Raw genomic sequence first — 18937 nt, 5'->3', positions numbered from 1 at the left:
CATTTGTATTCATTGTGAGTCAACTGCTTTGCAGGGCGGACAAGTTCATTTCAGAGACATCAAATAAGAGTGTGGAATTGTAAATGCTGTTCTTGTATGTCGTGACATATACGAAACCATCTCGACTGGCACAGTAATGAATGAGAAAACGGAATCTAATAAAAAGCAAGCTGCATGATAGTTGAACGTGCTAAATGTGTCAGAGCTAATTCAGGCCATTATAACCAATACCATCAGAATAGCCCCTCGACGACAGAACATTGACATTTTCATAGACACAGAAATAGATTAATGAACACAGACTTTTGCCCTGCTCTTCCTCTAAAAACAAATAAAGGCTGGCTCTCCATTTGGATCAATGTGGATCAATGGCAGTCTCATTCTGTGTCCTCATTCCTATTCCCCCAGGCACTACAGACAGAATGACTGGTAGTATGTATCAGTATCCTTCCTACACCACCACCACCTCTTCTCTCCTCTCCTCTCGTTCTTCATCTCTCCTGCGTTACCTCTGAACAGAGCAGACGGAGAGAGAAGACACTTTCCAAAAATACTCTCAAATGTTCTTACTCTCCCTTATGGGGGTGATAGAGATCAATACATCTATTCTAAATCTGTTCATTCATATTCAGAATGGACTCGACATGGTGTAAAATAGCCTTGTCGGGGTCCCACTTGAGAGAGGCCCTCGTAGGAGACAGGTCCCTCAGAAGCGGTATTGAATAAGTTCTGGGGGAGCGTCGACATTATCATGCATCATCGTGAGGAGGCAAGAGAGATATCCCCTTGGCCAAACTGAAACAAACACACTCTTGCCTGCCTGCCATTAGGCCCCTCATTAAATCATTGGTTATTTATGTGCTGAGCAGAGCATGGTGTCTAGACCAAAGTGTAAAACCCATTACCTTCAGAAAGAAATCCCTGGTTGCAAAGGTAAGCTCATATCAGTGTTATTCATAATCAAGTTAACTTCATTACTGTTTTTTTTTACTATAATACCTCTGAGCCACAGATACAACGGGTACGGGCAAAATATCAATGCCTATTATTGAACTTAAATAACGTTGGCAATGTATACTTCGCTGTACACAGGCAAGAGTGAATAGCATCGACGACGCATACATTAACAACCTTATTTTAAACTTCCAGCAGGCATTGAGACTTTGATGCTCAGAGGTATTGTAGTACAACGATAATGAAGTAAACATGTAAATATTATTGGATGTGAGAGTGAGACGAGGGGTGTACAGGGAGTACCATGCAGAGGCCAGTCTCCTCCTCCTCTCAGACCCAGCTGAGCTGTGGGTGGTGGTGGTGGAGGTTGGGGGTAGGTTGGGTTGGTTCTCTGGAGGGACATGATGAAAGATGCTTCAAACCTCGAACAGAATTCAAAGATGCCTGTCAGTAGCATCACCACGCCTACCCCCGTGGCTAAGCACTATCTACCTAGTATCCAATGTCTACCTCGTAAATCCACCAGCAGATGCAGAAACCCACACCCTGTTTATAGCTAGGCAGGGTCACAGTGAGTGGCATGTCTCCAGCATTTAGACTGACAATCTGGAGGACAACAGCAAACAGATGTAGAGAATCAGGATGGTGTCCTGAGGTGGTCTTTGATGGGAAGAGTTGTTTGTTCAACTTTTGCATATTTAACATTTCACCAAGGCAGAAGAACATGGTAGTAATTCCTTCTAAACAGGTTGTATACAGCCATCATCGCTGAAACAGAGAGAATAAATACAATAGGCTGTGTACTTTTCAGCATCTTTTATCAGATTTGCTTTTTTGGCAATTTAAAGCGCATAGGAGAACGAAGCAACCCCCCCCCCAAAAATCGAACAATTCCAAATTGAAAGCCCAATAAGCCCCAGAAATGAATAATGGAAAGCAACATATACAATGTTAGAGAAAAACTTTATAGATGTCATGGAGGACAAACACAATGCACTGTGTTCATTTTTGTTTAAGATCACACTGCCACAGAAATATCTGAAACCAAACAGGAGTGCACATTGCAGGCTTTTGTGACCTCACTTCCTGGTTCCTCTGTCAGAGAAGGAATTGACAACGACAATCTGTCTGGTGTTGAAGCGTGTGAAAAGTCACAATATTATTATTTTTTGACAACAATGACGACAACATCGACACAGTCCAACTCACTGACATTGAAGATGAATCATCTTCAATAGCCAAGATCATTACCTCTGGATAACGGTCCCGGTGTTGCATATTTCATCATAAATTACTCTGTAGAGATTTCACTTATTGTTCGGACAGTCTGACTGACTGAACAGGCTGGTCAAAAAAGGCAGTTCTTTTCACTTGCAGCTGGGAAGGAGATTTGGCCCAAACCCACACCACTCAAGTTTCTTCTGTGTGTATGAGTGTGTGTTGGGTTCACAGCCTCTCGATGTCCCTGTACTTCTTCCTCAGGATGGAGACCTGGTCCTTGAACAGCACAGGGTCCAGTCTCATCTGGGAATGCAGCAGGGGCATGAACCCAAACCAGCTGCTGAACGAGTTCATACACGTCTGTCTCTGGGCAAAGTGGTCTGGGTCGGCCCACCGGGACGTCTTAGAACCCTGTGGACAGACACACAGACAGAGGAGATACGTCAGTTCAGCACATCAACCCCACACAGGTCACGGTACGAACTGACTCTGCATCAGTTTAAAAGCAGACACATGTACTGTGTGGAGGATGGTACATTAGAGCTGTGTCGTCTGACGTAAACTGTTTTCCCTCCAAAGACGGCCTGGAAATACATAAAAAGGTTGCTGAATGGAGTGGAACCCAGGGTATTAGGACAACAGCTCATATTTACTGTATACATACACACAAATAAAACTACATGTAAGAAAGGTTATATTTTGTTGCCTTTTAACTCCCAATCAACTGATAAAGTGCCGGCCAAAATCTCCATAAGTCTCCAGCAAACATCCCTTGTTTCCGATTAACTTTCCTGTGTGATCCTGAAGCAGGGAAACAAATGTTTCAGCACCGTTGACTGCAGTGGAAGAATATGCCTGGAAAGGGTCTGAAGATGCTATGTGTTGAGAGAGATAGGAGAAAATCCACCACTGGTACGCTGCTGCCTACACAATTAAGACATTAATCACAGAGCCGATAACGAGGCGAGTCATAGGGCTGCCCCGAGCTGGGCCATCAATCAGGCCTGACGTGGGCCGGCCCCGGCTCAGCCCGTGCACACCAACCAGAAGGGGAATCACACAGGGAGACTGTTGGTGCGCTGCAGCCTCCTCTGTCCGCCTCCATGTCTCTCTGGAGGCTCCTGAGTGAACCGGTCTGTAATACTGCAGTCGCTCCTCTCTCATATCCCACCTCACAGCACGCATCACAGGCTCTGTGTCTGGCTGCTCATCTGGCTGCAATTTCAGGCTCATTTCAGACTAGCAGGCACATTGAGATCAGTGGAGGCTCCTCAGAGGAGGAATGGGAGAACCATCCTACTCAGTAAATTTCATAAAAATAGAAGTAGTGAAATAACTAAACATATTTAGATAAAACCATACAAAAAATATACATTTCACCAAATAGCTGATTAAAACACATGGTTTTGCAATGCAGGTCAACAGTAACCTCAACAGCATCCTCTAGGGTAGCACCATGGTGTAGCCACAGGACAGCTATTTTCAGTCATCTAGGTACACTGACAATACAAAACCTAGGAGAAACGTAGTAATAATGAAGACTCCCAGAGGACGTTCTCCAACCTATCAGAGCTTTATGAACTGACAAGATGTCCATCCAATCAAAGGATCATTCTTCTTAGTTTACCTTTCACTTAGCTAATGCAACTAATTTGTTCTACTCAACAACCTGACTCAAACGAGGAATGCCATTTATGTTAGCTAACTGGCTAAGGTTATCCAACAGCGCAAATCTTTTAAGTCAAGGTAAGCTTTTGTTTTTTTTCTCCAGAGTAACTGCTAAACTGCTTGCTGTACACTGTACTGCATGAATGTACACTTGATTTGGATTGTGATTTTATTAACGCGTTAGTTCTAGTTGATTGACTAGACCGTTAATATGGTGACAACGACGTAGGCTATGTATCGGTTAGCGGTTATGGTATGAATGTTTGGATGGAGAGGTTTTTTCGCCTGGTCACAGACAGTTGTTGAGTTGTGCACTGAAGTCTAAGGTGGAAAAGGTGAGAGGAGGAAAGCGTGTAGATACCAAGATTCCTCAATACCAAGATGGCATAGCAGTCAGACGTCCTTTGTCCTCGTCTTGTCGTATCCCGTGTATATATATTTACATCTTTCTTCACGTATCTTTAATATATTTTATTTTCCAAAAACTCAACTCCAAAACACTCACTACTCACTGGACCCTTATGATCACTCGACTAAGCATGGCTCTCCTTAATGTTAATATGCCTTGTCCATTGCTATTCTGGTTAGTGTTTATTGGCTTATTACACTGTAGAGCCTCTAGCTCTGCTCATTATACATTATCCAACCTTTCAGTTCCACCACCCACACATGCGATGACATCACTTATGTTATGCTTATCTTATGTTTCAATTATGTTTCTAGAGACAATATCTCTCTCATCATCACTCAATACCTAGGTTTATCTCCACTGTACTCACATCCTACCATACCTTTGTCTGTACATTATACCTTGAAGCTATTTTATCGCCCCCAGAAACCTCCTTTTACTCTCTGTTCCGGACGTCCTAGACGACCAATTCTCATAGCTTTTAGCCGTACCCTTATCCTACTCCTCCTCTGTTCCTCTGGTGATGTAGAGGTGAATTCAGGCCCTGCAGTGCTTAGCTCCACTCCTATTCCCCAGGCACTCTCTTTTGAGGACTTCTGTAACCGTAATAGCCTTGGTTTCGTGCATGTTAACATTAGAAGCCTCCTCCCTAAGTTTGTTTTATTCACTGCTTTAGCACACTCTGCCAACCCGCATGTTCTAGCCGTGTCTGAATCCTGGCTTAGGAAGACCACCAAAAACTCTGAAATCTCCATCCCTAACTACAAATTTTCAGACAAGATAGAACGGCCAAATGGGGCGGTGTTGCAATCTATTGCAAAGATAGCCTGCAGAGTTCTGTCCTACTATTCAGGTCTGTAGCCAAACAATTTGAACTTCTACATTTAAAAATCCACCTCTCTAAAAACAAGTCTCTCACCGTTGCCGCCTGCTATAGACCACCCTCTGCCCCAGCTGTGCTCTGGACACCATATGTGAACTGATTGCCCCCCATCTATCTTCAGAGCTCGTGCCGCTAGGCGACCTAAACTGGAACATGCTTAATACCCCAGCCCTACTACAATCTAAGCTTGATGCCCTTAATCTCACACAAATTATCAATGAACCTACCAGGTACCACCCCAAAGCCGTAAACACGGGCACCCTCATAGATATCATCCTCACCAACTTGCCCTCAAAATACACCTCTGCTGTTTTCAACCAAGATCTCAGCGATTACTGCCTCATTGCCTGCATCCGTAATGGGTCAGCGGTCAAAAGACCTCCACTCATCACTGTCAAACGCTCCCTGAAACTTCAGTGAGCAGGCCTTTCTAATTGACTTGGCCGGGGTATCCTGGAACGATATTGGTCTCATCCCGTCAGGAGAGGATGCCTGGTTATTAAAAAAAAAAAGCCATCCTCACCATCTTAAATAAGCATGCCCCATTCAAGAAATTTAGAACCAGGAACACATATAGCCCTTGGTTCTCTCCAGACCTGACTGCCCTTAACCAACACAAAAACAACCTATGGCGTTCTGCATTAGCATCGAACAGCCCCCGTGATATGCAACTTTTCGGGGAAGCTAGAAACCAATATACACAGGCAGTTAGAAAAGCCAAGGCTAGCTTTTTCAAGCAGAAATTTGCTTCCTGCAACACAAACTCAAAAAGTTCTGGGACACTGTAAAGTCCATGGAGAATAAGAACACCTCCTCCCAGCTGCCCACTGCACTGATAGGAAACTGTCACCACCGGTAAATCCACTATAATTGAGAATTTCAATAAGCATTTTTCTACGGCTGGCCATGCTTTCCACCTGGCTACCACTACCCCGATCAACAGCACTGCAACCCCCACAGCAACTCGCCCAAGACTTCCCCATTTCTCCTTCTCCCAATTCCAGTCAGCTGATGTTCTGAAAGAGCTACAAAACCTGGACCCCTACAAATCAGCTGGGCTAGGCAATCTGGACCCTTTCTTTCTAAAATGATCTGCCGAAACTGTTGCAACCCCTATTACTAGCCTGTTCAACCTCTCTTTCGTGTCATCTGAGATTCCCAAAGATTGGAAAGCAGCTGCGGTCATCCCCCTCTTCAAATGGGGGGACACTCTTGACCCAAACTGCTACAGACCTATATCTATCCTAAATCAAATCAAATCAAATGTTATTTGTCACATACACATGGTTAGCAGATGTTAATGCGAGTGTAGCGAAATGCTTGTGCTTCTAGTTCCGACAATGCAGTGATAACCAACAAGTAATCTAACTAACAATTCCAAAACTACTGTCTTATACACAGTGTAAGGGGATAAGGAATATGTACATAAGGATATATGAATGAGTGATGGTACAGAGCAGCATACAGTAGATGGTATTGAGTACAGTATATACATATGAGATGAGTATGTAGACAAAGTGGCATAGTTAAAGTGGCTAGTGATACATGTATTACATAAGGATGCAGTCGATGATGTAGAGTACAGTATATACGTATGCATATGAGATGAATAATGTAGGGTAAGTAACATTATATAAGGTAGCATTGTTTAAAGTGGCTAGTGATATATTTACATCATTTCCCATCAATTCCCATTATTAAAGTGGCTGGAGTTGGGTCAGTGTCAATGACAGTGTGTTGGCAGCAGCCACTCAATGTTAGTGGTGGCTGTTTAACAGTCTGATGGCCTTGAGATAGAAGCTGTTTTTCAGTCTCTCGGTCCCAGCTTTGATGCACCTGTACTGACCTCGCCTTCTGGATGATAGCGGGGTGAACAGGCAGTGGTTCGGGTGGTTGATGTCCTTGATGATCTTTATGGCCTTCCTGTAACATCGGGTGGTGTAGGTGTCCTGGAGGGCAGGTAGTTTGCCCCGGTGATGCGTTGTGCAGACCTCACTACCCTCTGGAGAGCCTTACGGTTGAGGGCGGAGCAGTTGCCGTACCAGGCGGTGATACAGCCCGCCAGGATGCTCTCGATTGTGCATCTGTAGAAGTTTGTGAGTGCTTTTGGTGACAAGCCGAATTTCTTCAGCCTCCTGAGGTTGAAGAGGCGCTGCTGCGCCTTCTTCACGACGCTGTCAGTGTGAGTGGACCAATTCAGTTTGTCTGTGATGTGTATGCCGAGGAACTTAAAACTTGCTACCCTCTCCACTACTGTTCCATCGATGTGGATAGGGGGTGTTCCCTCTGCTGTTTCCTGAAGTCCACAATCATCTCCTTAGTTTTGTTGACGTTGAGTGTGAGGTTATTTTCCTGACACCACACTCCGAGGGCCCTCACCTCCTCCCTGTAGGCCGTCTCGTCGTTGTTGGTAATCAAGCCTACCACTGTTGTGTCGTCCGCAAACTTGATGATTGAGTTGGAGGCATGCGTGGCCACGCAGTCGTGGGTGAACAGGGAGTACAGGAGAGGGCTCAGAACGCACCCTTGTGGGGCCCCCGTGTTGAGGATCAGCGGGGAGGAGATGTTGTTGCCTACCCTCACCACCTGGGGGCGGCCCGTCAGGAAGTCCAGTACCCAGTTGCACAGGGCGGGGTCGAGACCCAGGGTCTCGAGCTTGATGACGAGCTTGGAGGGTACTATGGTGTTGAATGCCGAGCTGTAGTCGATGAACAGCATTCTCACATAGGTATTCCTCTTGTCCAGGTGGGTTAGGGCAGTGTGCAGTGTGGTTGAGATTGCACCTACCCTGCCTTTCTAAGGTCTTCGAAAGCCAAGTCAACAAACAGATTACCGACCATTTCGAATCCCACCATTCCTTCTCTGCTATGCAATCTGGTTTCAGAGCTGGTCATGGGTGCACCTCAGCCACGCTCAAGGTCGTAAACGATATCTTAACTGATATCGATAAGAAACAATACTGTGCAGCCATATTCATTGTCCTGGCCAAGGTTTTCGACTCTGTCAATCACCACATCCTCATCGGCAGACTCGATAGCCTTGGTTTCTCAAATGATTGCCTCGCCTGGTTCACCAACTACTTCTCTAATAGAGTTCAGTGTGTCAAATCGGAGGGCCTGTTGTCCGGGCCTCTGGCAGTCACTATGGGGGTGCCACAGGGTTCAATTCTTGGACCGACTCTCTTCTCTGTATACATCAATGATGTCGCTCTTGCTGCTGGTGAGTCTCTGATCGACCTCTACGCAGACAACACCATTCTGTATACTTCTGTCCCTTCTTTGGACACTGTGTTAACAACCCTCCAGACGAGCTTCAATGCCATACAACTCCAATACAAGTCCAACTAAATACATGCTCCTCAACCGATCGCTGCTGCACCTGCCCGCTCGTCCAACATCACTACTCTGGACGGTTCTGACTTAGAATATGTGGACAACTACAAATACCTAGGTGTCTGGTTAGACTGTAAACTCTCCTTCCAGACTCACATCAAACATCTCCAATCCAAAGTTAAATCTAGAATTGGCTTCCTATTTAGCAACAAAGCATCCTTCACTCATGATGCCAAACATACCCTCATAAAACTGACCATCCTACCGATCCTCGACTTCGGCGATGTAATTTACAAAATAGCCTCCAATACCCTACTCAATAAATTGGATGCAGTCTATCATAGTGCCATCCGTTTTGTCACCAAAGCCCCATATACTACCCACTACTGCGACCTGTACGCCCTCATTGGCTGTACACTCTTGTTGGCTTCATACTCGTCGCCAAACTCATTGGCTCCAGGTCATCTACAAGACCCTGCTAACTCAACTCCCCCCTTATCTCAGCTCGCTGGTCACCATAGCAGCACCCACCTGTAGCACGCGCTCCAGCAGGTATATCTCTCTGGTCACCCCCAACACCAATTCTTACTTTGGCCGCCTCTCCTTCCAATTCTCTGCTGCCAATGACTGGAACGAACTAAAAAAATCTCTGAAACTGGAAACACTTATGTCTCTCAGTAGCTTTTAGCACCAGCTGTCAGAACAGCTCACAGATTACAACACCTGTACATAGCCCATCTATAATTTAGCCCAAACAATTACCTCTTCCCCTACTGTATTTATTTATTTTGCTCCTTTGCACCCCATTATTTCTATCTCTACTTTGCACATTCTTCCACTGCAAATGAAGCATTCCAGTGTTTTACTTGCTACAGTGGGTCAAAAAAGTATTTAGTCAGCCACCAATTGTGCAAGTTCTCCCACTTACAAAGATGAGAGGCCTGTCATTTTCATCATAGGTACACTTCAACTATGACAGACAAAATGAGAAAAAAAAATCCAGAAAATCACATTGTAGGATTTTTAATGATTATATTTGCAAATTATGGTGGAAAATAAGTATTTGGTCAATAACAAAAGTGTATCTCAATACTTTGTTATATACCCTTTGTTGGCAATGACAGAGGTCAAACGTTTTCTGTAAGTCTTCACAGGGTTTTCATACACTGTTGCTGGTATTTTGGCCCATTCCTCCATGCAGATCTCCTCTAGAGCAGTGATGTTTTGGGGCTGTTGCTGGGCAACACAGACTTTCAACTCCCTCCAAAGATTTTCTATGGGGTTGAGATCTGGAGACTGGCTAGGCCACTCCAGGACCTTGAAATACTTCTTACGAAGCCACTCCTTCGTTGCCCGGGCGGTGTGTTTGGGATCATTGTCATGCTGAAAGACCCAGCCACGTTTCATCTTCAATGACCTTGCTGATGGAAGGAGGTTTTCACTCAAAATCTCACGATACATGGCCCCATTCATTCTTTCCTTTACACGGATCAGTCGTCCTGGTCCCTTTGCAGAAAAACAGCCCCAAAGCATGATGTTTCTACCCCCATGCTTCACAGTAGGTATGCTGTTCTTTGGATGCAACTCAGCATTCTTTGTCCTCCAAACACTACGAGTTGAATTTGACCAAAAAGTTATATTTTGGTTTCATCTGACCATATGACATTCTCCCAATCTTCTTCTGGATCATCCAAATGCTCTCTAGCAAACTTCAGACGGGCCTGGACATGTACTGGCTTAAGCAGGGGGACACGCCTGGCACTGCAGGATTTGAGTCCCTGGCGGCGTAGTGTGTTACTGATGGTAGGCTTTGTTACTTTGGTCCCAGCTCTCTGCAGGTCATTCACTAGGTCCCCCCGTGTGGTTCTGGGATTTTTGCTCACTGTTCTTGTGATCATTTTGACCCCACGGGGTGAGATCTTGCGTGGAGCCCCAGATCGAGGGAGATTATCAGTGGTCTTGTATGTCTTCCGTTTCCTAATAATTGCTCCCACAGTTGATTTCTTCAAACCAAGCTGCTTACCTATTGCAGATCCAGTCTTCCCAGCCTGGTGCAGGTCTACAATTTTGTTTCTGGTGTCCTTTGACAGCTCTTTGGTCTTGGCTACAGTGGAGTTTGGAGTGTGACTGTTTGAGGTTGTGGACAGGTGTCTTTTATACTGATAACAAGTTCAAACAGGTGCCATTAATACAGGTAACGAGTGCAGGACAGAGGAGCCTCTTAAAGAAGCCCCAAGTTACAGGTCTGTGAGAGCCAGAAATCTTGCTTGTTTGTAGGTGACCAAATACTTATTTTCCGCCATAATTTGCAAATAAACAAATTAAAAATCCTACAATGTGATTTTCTGGATTTCTTTCCCTCATTTTGTCTGTCATAGTTGAAGTGTACCTATAAGGAAAATTACAGGCCTCTCTCATCTTTTTAAGTGGGAGAACTTGCACAATTGGTGGCTGACTAAATACTTTTTTGCCCCACTGTATATTGTATTTACTTCGCCACCATGGCCTTTTTTGTTTTGCCTTTACCTCCCTTATCTCACCTCATTTGCTCACATTGTATATAGACCCTTCTACTGTATTATTAACTGTCGGTTTGTTTTACTCCATGTGTAACTTTGTTGTTGTATGTATTGAACTGCTTTGCTTTATCTTGGCCAGGTCACAATTGTAAATGAGAACTTGTTCTCAACTGGCCTACCTGGTTAAATAAAGGGTTAGGGTTAAATAAAAAATAAATAAATAAAAAGATGGGAAAAGGAATTATGAAACTCGCAAAGTGATGATTACTGCAGGTGGCTGCTATGAAAATGAACTGTGTGTGCGGGTGATCATGGCTATATTCATTGCGCCTGGTTTTGTTGCGAAATACTTCTTAAACGGAAGCAAATGGAACAAAATGGGGAGGGACCTATCTGAATTTGTCCAATAGAAACTCTTGTTTTAGTTGCAAAACAACTTTTTGGACTAATAATTACACCCCAGCTCAACTTCATGCAATCAAGAGCGTGCAAGGTGGTATTAAATGTGTCAGTGCCTGACACCTTGATTACTCAAATTTCATGACCGGTGTGTACCCACGCCTTAAACTTTCAATTGTAGGCTTGGCTGTGGCTACCTCATGTGTATAGGGCAAATTCGAGCATCATGTCGTAGCCTAAAGCTATCGATGTTACATTGAGCTGGATAAATGGAATATGAATGACAGTCTTCCAATCTGATGTAATAGAAATAGTCCATGCTCATGGTACGATACCGCAAATCTTACCCCCTAATCTCAAACGGCACCGCCGCCAAAGCTTGAAATTTGCCCTGACCCAAGCACTAGATACCTGATGTCTATTGAAATTGGCCGTTGGTTAGTGATTTATGCCGGGTAAACACAGGGTTTTGGCGGATGGCATCTTCAACAAGCTAGGATTGTCAGGTCAAACGCGCATGCGCTCAGGCACACACACGTACGCACAAACGCATGCAAACACACACTGTTACCAGGAAGATCTACTGTACCTGCTGCATCATTGTCTCCTTGTACTGCTTCTTCTGGGTGACTTTGATTGGTGGGAGCTTAGTGACAGCAGACACCAGGAAGTTCATCAGGATATCCTCACAGTTAGCCATCTGGTCCACCATGGTGAGAAGGCTGGATGGCAAGTAGTGAGTGTACAAGTAGTGATAATACCTAGAAACACAGAGAGAAAGAGGGATGGATACATTCATAAAAGGACACCACATTGATATACTGCATAGTGCAATATTGCAAATGGAAACAGCAGTGACTACACAGGAAATCAAATCTCCTTAATTCCATTCTCAGTGCCATTTCCCGAAGGTTCACCATTTCTCTGGATAATGTCCCTTGTTGTTTTCTATTCACTGAGAGTCACAGAATATGGATGGTAATCTGTCTGGTGGAGTCATCCGGCAGAATGAGCGGAGCCAGCCCAGAGAAGAGCCACCCTCCCTTGCGGCCTCATCCACCCGCCTGACGACACCCAGAGACGGATGTTTTAATTTCTCAGAGTGAGACACTTCGCCCCTCTCTTTCTGGCAGCCCTGATTGTACCATGTCTCATTTCCCGTCTGTTTATTATGTTGAGGGCCCTGGCTGTATGGCTGACAAAGGCAGGCGCATCATTTCCTGTACGTCTGTGCTGAGGGATGGGCGTCAGTCAGTCGGGGTGGGCCACTCTATTTAGATCCAGAGGCAGTCTGACTCGTGCCTTATCTCTCCTCCTCCTCCTCTTTGGTAGCTCCGCTGGGCTCCTGGCCTCTACAGCATCAGCCCAGCTATCACTTTCAGCCTCGTGAAGGTGAGGTGTCACAGCCAAGGTCTGCCGTCAGCACCATATGTCTGTCTCATCCGTGCAGTAAAGATGAGCACAAGGACTTTCCTTTGAGACAAACTCTGTGGCTTTCTCTCTGCAAAGCTATTGATCTATGTGCTGTCAGTTATCTTGTCAACGTTGTCATTTTCCAGATCTGAATATCACACTCTGCCTGATATCTTTGTTCATGTTGATATCTTTGGATGGGAAATGTATACTGAGCAAAAATATAAATGCAACATGTAAACATGTTGGTCCCATGTTTCATGAGCCGAAAGAAAAGATCCCAGAAATGTTTCATACTCACAAAAAACGTATTTCTCTCAACTTTTGTGCACAAATGTGTTTACATCCCTGTTAGTGGGCATTTCTCCTTTGCCAAGATAATCCATCCACCTGACAGGTGTGGCATATTAAGAAGCTGATTAAACAGGATGATCATTACACAGGTACACCTTGTGCTGGGGACAATAAATGGCCAACCTAAAATGTACAGTTTTGTAAACAACACAATGCCACAGATGTCTCACGTTTTGAGGGAGTGTGCAATTGGCATGCTGACTGCAGGAATGTCCCCCAGAGCTATGGCCAGAGAAATGAACGTCTCCAACGTCGTTTTAGAAAATTTGGCAGTATGTCCAACCGGCTTCACAACCATAGACCACGACCCACGGGATTGTCTGACTGATTTACTTTTATGAACTGTAACTCAGTCAAATCTTTAAAATTGTTGCATTTTGCGTTGATATTTTTTTATCAGTATAGGTATCTAATTAATGACACCGATTTGTTAATTAGGCTGATCTGATAGGATTGTTTTTACACTTGCTACTGATGACAATATGGTAGAAACACTTGCCACTTGACTATTATCACAAAGCCTCAGTAGACAGACCCTTGAGAGCTGAATAATAGAGGCATTTTGAAACCACACAATAGATTACAACAATGACATGTTCCATGAGAGTAGTGTATCTGCAACTGCCCGATAAGACATGACTTCAAATCTCTCATGAGAGGAAAATACTTCTCAATTCAATTTGCTGCATGGCTTAATAGTTTGTATTCATTGTGTTGAGGCATTGCATTTACAATCAAATCTTTTATGGAAAAAGAAAAGGAAAAAAACAAAGACGTTATTTCCTTTTCTATTATGCTGCTTATATACAAAAACTGTCAGTGGTGTGAGGAATTCGGATTAGTTTTCTAAATGGCACTTACTGTACTGTAAGACGTAGACTACTCCTGAGTAAAACATATAATCTCAGCAAAAAAAGAAACGTCTCTTTTTCAGGACCCTGTCTTTCAAAGGTAATTCGTGAAAATCCAAATAACTTCACAGATCAGATCATGCTTGTTCAATGAACAATAAACAATTAAATGAACATGCACCTGTGGAACAGTCGTTAAGACACTAACAGCTTACAGACGGTAGGCAATTAAGGTCACAGTTATGAAAACTTGGGACACTAGAGGCCTTTCTACTGACTCTGAAAAACACCAAAAGAAAGATGTCCAGGGTCCCTGCTCATCTGCGTGAACGTGCCTTAGGCATGCTGCAAGGAGGCAAGAGGACTGCAGATGTGCCCAGGGCAATAAATTGCAATCTCCGTACTGTGAGACGCCACTACAGGGAGACAGGATGGACAGCTGATTGTCCTCGCAGTGGTAGACCACGTGTAACAACACCTGCACAGGATCAGTACATCTAAACATCACACCTGCGGGACAGGTACAGGATGGCAACAACTGCCCGAGTTACACCAGGAACGCACAATCCCTCCATCAGTGCTCAGACTGTCCGCAATAGTCTGAGAGAGGCTGGACTGAGGGCTTGTAGGCCTGTTGTAAAGGCAGGTCCTCAGACATCTCTGGCAACAACGTTGTCTATGGGCACAAACCCACCCTTGCTGGACCAGTCAGGCAGAAAGTGCTCTTCACTGACAAGTTGTCTGGTTGGATTTGCGTTCATCGTAGAAGGAATGAGCGTTACACCGAGGCCTGTACTCTGGAGCAGGATCAATTTGGAGGTGGAGGGTCCATCATGGTCTGGGGCGGTGTGTCACAGCACCATCGAACTGAGCTTGTTGTCATTGCAGGCAATCGCAACGCTGTGCGTTACAGGGAAGACATCATCCTCCCTCATGTGGTACCCTTCCTGCAGGCTCATCCTAAGTGACTAGTGCAGGAGAGTTTCTGCTATACAGTGTTAACAGGTTTCGATATGTATTAGGGATTTATATAACCACCATGCGTGCCTGCCTGCCTGTATGTGCTCAAAGAAATTGATATGTGTTACCGCATTCCCATCCTTGAGCTGTTATCATGGCCCCTACACCCCTCACAGAGAGCAGGCAGGGGTTCTGAATGCACAGTGCCTTCGGAAAGTATCATTTTGTTGTGTTACAGCTTTATTTGAAAATTGATCAAATAAAACAAAATCCTCAGTAATCTACACACAATAACCCATAATGACAAAGCGAAAACACGTTTTTTAAAATTCAGACCCTTTGCTATGAGACTCGAAACTGAGCTCAGGTGCATTCTGTTTCCATTGATCATCATTGAGATGTTTCTACAACTTGATTGGACATGATTTGGAAAGGCACACACCTGTCTATATAAGGTCCAAGAAGACAGTGGCCTCTATCATTCTTAAATGGAAGAAGTTTGGAACCACAAAGACTCTTCCTAGAGCTGGCCACCGGGGCAAACTGAGGATTCGGGGGAGAAGGGCCTTGGTCATGGAGGTGACCAAGAACCCGATGGCCACTGACAGAGCTCCAGATTTCCTCTGTGGAGATGGGAGAACCTGCAGCACTCCACCAATCAGGCCTTTATGGTAGTGACCAGGCGGAAGCCACTCCTCAGTAAAAGGCACATGACAGCACTCTTGGAGTTTACCAAAAGGCATCTAAAGACTCTCAGACCATGAGAAACAAGATGCACTGGTCTGATGAATCCAAGTTTGAACTCTTTGGCTTGAATGTGAAGCGTCACATCTGGAGGAAACCTGGCACCATGTCTACGGTGATGCATGGTGGTGGCAGCATCATGCTGTGAGGATGTCTTTCAGCGGCTGGGAGACTAGTCAGGATCGAGGCAAAGAGGAACGGAGCAAAGTCCAGAGAGATCCTTGATGAAAATCTGCTCCAGAGAGCACAGGACCTCAGACTGGGGAAAAGGTTCAACTTCCAACAGGACAACGACCCTAAGAACACAGCCAAGACAGCACAGCAGTGGCTTCGGGACAACTCTCTGAATGTCCTTGAGTAGCCTAGCCAGAGCCCGGAATTGAACCTGATCGAACATCTCTGAAGAGACCTGAAAATAGCAGCAGCACTCCCTATCCAACCTGACAGAGCTTGAGAGGATCTGCAGAGAAGAATTGGAGAAACTCCCCAAATACAGGTCTACCAAGCTTGTAGCGTCATACCCAAGAAGACTCAAGGCTGTAATCGCTGCCAAAGGTGCTTAAACAAAGTACTGGGTCTGAAAACACATGTAAATGTGATATTTCAGTTTTTAATTTGTAATACATTTGCAAAATAATCTAAAAACCTGTTTTTGCTTTGTCATTTTGGGGTATTGTGTGTAGATTGATGAGGAAAATAAACAATTTAATCTGCCCCTGTTACTGTACCTGTGATAGAACGCAGCCCCTGTGAGCACCATGTTACTGTACCTGTGATAGGTCGCAGCCCCTGTGAGCACCATGTTACTGTACCTGTGATAGAACGCAGCCCCTGTGAGCACCATGTTACTGTACCTGTGATAGAACGCAGCCCCTGTGAGCACCATGTTACTGTACCTGTGATAGAACGCAGCCCCTGTGAGCACCATGTTACTGTACCTGTGATAGAACGCAGCCCCTGTGAGCACCATGTTACTGTACCTGTGATAGATCGCAGCCCCTGTGAGCACCATGTTACTGTACCTGTGATAGAACGCAGCCCCTGTGAGCACCATGTTACTGTACCTGTGATAGAACGCAGCCCCTGTGAGCACCATGTTAGTGTACCTGTGATAGAACGCAGCCCCTGTGAGCACCATGTTACTGTACCTGTGATAGAACGCAGCCCCTGTGAGCACCATGTTACTGTACCTGTGATAGAACGCAGCCCCTGTGAGCACCATGTTACTGTACCAGTGATAGAACGCAGCCCCTGTGAGCACCATGTTACCATACCTGTGATATAACGCAGCCCCTGTGAGCACCATGTTACTGTACCTGTGATAGAACGCAGCCCCTGTGAGCACCATGTTACTGTACCTGTGATAGGTCGCAGCCCCTGTGAGCACCATGTTACTGTACCTGTGATAGAACGCAGCCCCTGTGAGCACCATGTTACTGTACCTGTGATAGATCGCAGCCCCTGTGAGCACCATGTTACTGTACCTGTGATAGAACGCAGCCCCTGTGAGCACCATGTTACTGTACCTGTGATAGAACGCAGCCCCTGTGAGCACCATGTTACTGTACCTGTGATAGAACGCAGCCCGTGAGCACCATGTTACTGTACCTGTGATAGAACGCAGCCCCTGTGAGCACCATGTTACTGTACCTGTGATAGAACGCAGCCCCTGTGAGCACCATGTTACTGTACCTGTGATAGAACGCAGCCCCTGTGAGCACCATGGAGTACTGGTTAGTCCACTTGGAGGTATAGCCCCATCTTGATTTGTTGCCGTCCCAGTAATGGCTGCGTGCTGGGTAGCCCACGATCCGGTCTGGGAAACTGTGCCAGACAATGAAGGCAAAGTCAACCTGGGGTTCAAATGAAAAGACAACATCTTTCAAAATCGCTAATAGACAGATTTACTTCTGCATTAGATCAGCTATGTCAACTACAGTCCAATGTAGCAAAAGAGTAGATTTGAATTCCTTCTTCTCAGAAACAACAAATGTCAAAAGTCCAGAGAATATGAAGAACACCACATTGTAGAATACACTTACTGACTTCTGTTGGCAGAGTGGCACCAAATTCATTTCCAAAACGCAAGAGAGAACAGAGCCCAAAAAACAGAAGGTCCCTTAAAATAATCACACACCTCTTAGCTGTGTCATGATGCATGTGTGCACAATTATGAAGAAATGAGACCACAAACCCTGAGAAAAAGGTTGGAAACATCTTTCTTAATGTAGCATTTGATTAATCGCCGAGTTAGCCATTACCTCAGTGCAGGATTTATGATATCATGCAAATAATTTTGCCTTTTGGAATTACGCTCTTATAATGCCCTGATTATGCCTCGCATCCTTTGTGACAGACTGGTTTGGCACATTCACAATGTGTCTTAGTTAATTATGGATTGGAAATAGGGACGGAGATTAATGACATACACAGAGGGGAAATGCTATCCTTGCAGAAAGGCTTTCCAAGGGCAACATACATTAATCACATTTAATACATAAGATGGTTTCTGAATATGGGTTGCTAAGAGTCTACATCACAAATCTCTACCGGCATATACATTTCCCTGTGGCATTTGATGTGATATGTTATTAAATAATAGAGAAGTACACTCTTAGAATAAAGGGTTCCAAAAGGGTTCTTCGGCTGTCCCCATTGGAGGACCCTTTTTGGTTCAACATAGAACCCCTTTGGGTTCCATGGCGAACCCTCTGTGGAAAGGGTCCTACCTGGAACACAAAAAGGTTTCTTCAAAGGGTTCTCCTATGGGGACAGCCAAATAAGTTAGGTTCTTGATAGCACCTTTTTTCTAAGAGTGTATAGTCCTATAGGAAAGAAAGACATAGCATTTGGTTTCCACCATTTTCACTAGTATTGAGTTCTCATGATCTGAAGGAAAGTCACCTTGTGACATTAGATCTTGTTAAATGACCAAGATCATGTTGTTGTGTTATGTTCCATTCATTCATATCCACAGTTGATATATTCCACTGGATCCCTGGAGAACATTTGACAGGCTGACTGTTTTACTGTTAACTGTGCCCTGCTCTCCCATGGGCAGCCAGACAGTGTCATGATAGGAACATTCATAGTCCACACCGTATCCTCTCTTAAAGCATAATCATGTGAGTAATGAGTTGAAGCAATGCAATTATGAATTCTGTCCTGTCACTGTTCTATGTAGTTATTGTAATATGAAAAGTCCCATTAAAAATGCTCTACTCGCTCAC

General features: G+C 44.7%; 1 protein-coding gene across 2 annotated transcripts in view; it reads right to left on the bottom strand.

Annotated features, from left to right (window-relative positions):
* Window positions 1-1755: 1755 nt before the first annotated feature.
* LOC115139415 (exostosin-1-like) overlaps window positions 1756-18937 on the bottom strand; it is a 257301-nt gene continuing 240119 nt past the window's right edge. The window contains exons 10-12 of one of the 2 annotated variants that reach the window (XM_029676760.2): window positions 17400-17560; window positions 11975-12146; window positions 1756-2586 (exon numbers count right to left, since the gene is read on the bottom strand). In XM_029676760.2, the coding sequence (XP_029532620.1) occupies window positions 2401-2586; window positions 11975-12146; window positions 17400-17560 (519 nt within the window). In that variant the 3' untranslated portion in view covers window positions 1756-2400. Of the gene's footprint in view, window positions 2587-11974; window positions 12147-17399; window positions 17561-18937 lie in introns of those variants that run through there. The other variant, XM_029676761.2, reaches the window with a different exon arrangement.

The sequence above is a fragment of the Oncorhynchus nerka genome, linkage group LG13 (assembly GCF_034236695.1).
Source record: "Oncorhynchus nerka isolate Pitt River linkage group LG13, Oner_Uvic_2.0, whole genome shotgun sequence".
Taxonomy (NCBI): Eukaryota; Metazoa; Chordata; class Actinopteri; order Salmoniformes; family Salmonidae; genus Oncorhynchus; species Oncorhynchus nerka.
This window is presented reverse-complemented; position numbering and strand designations above follow the sequence as displayed.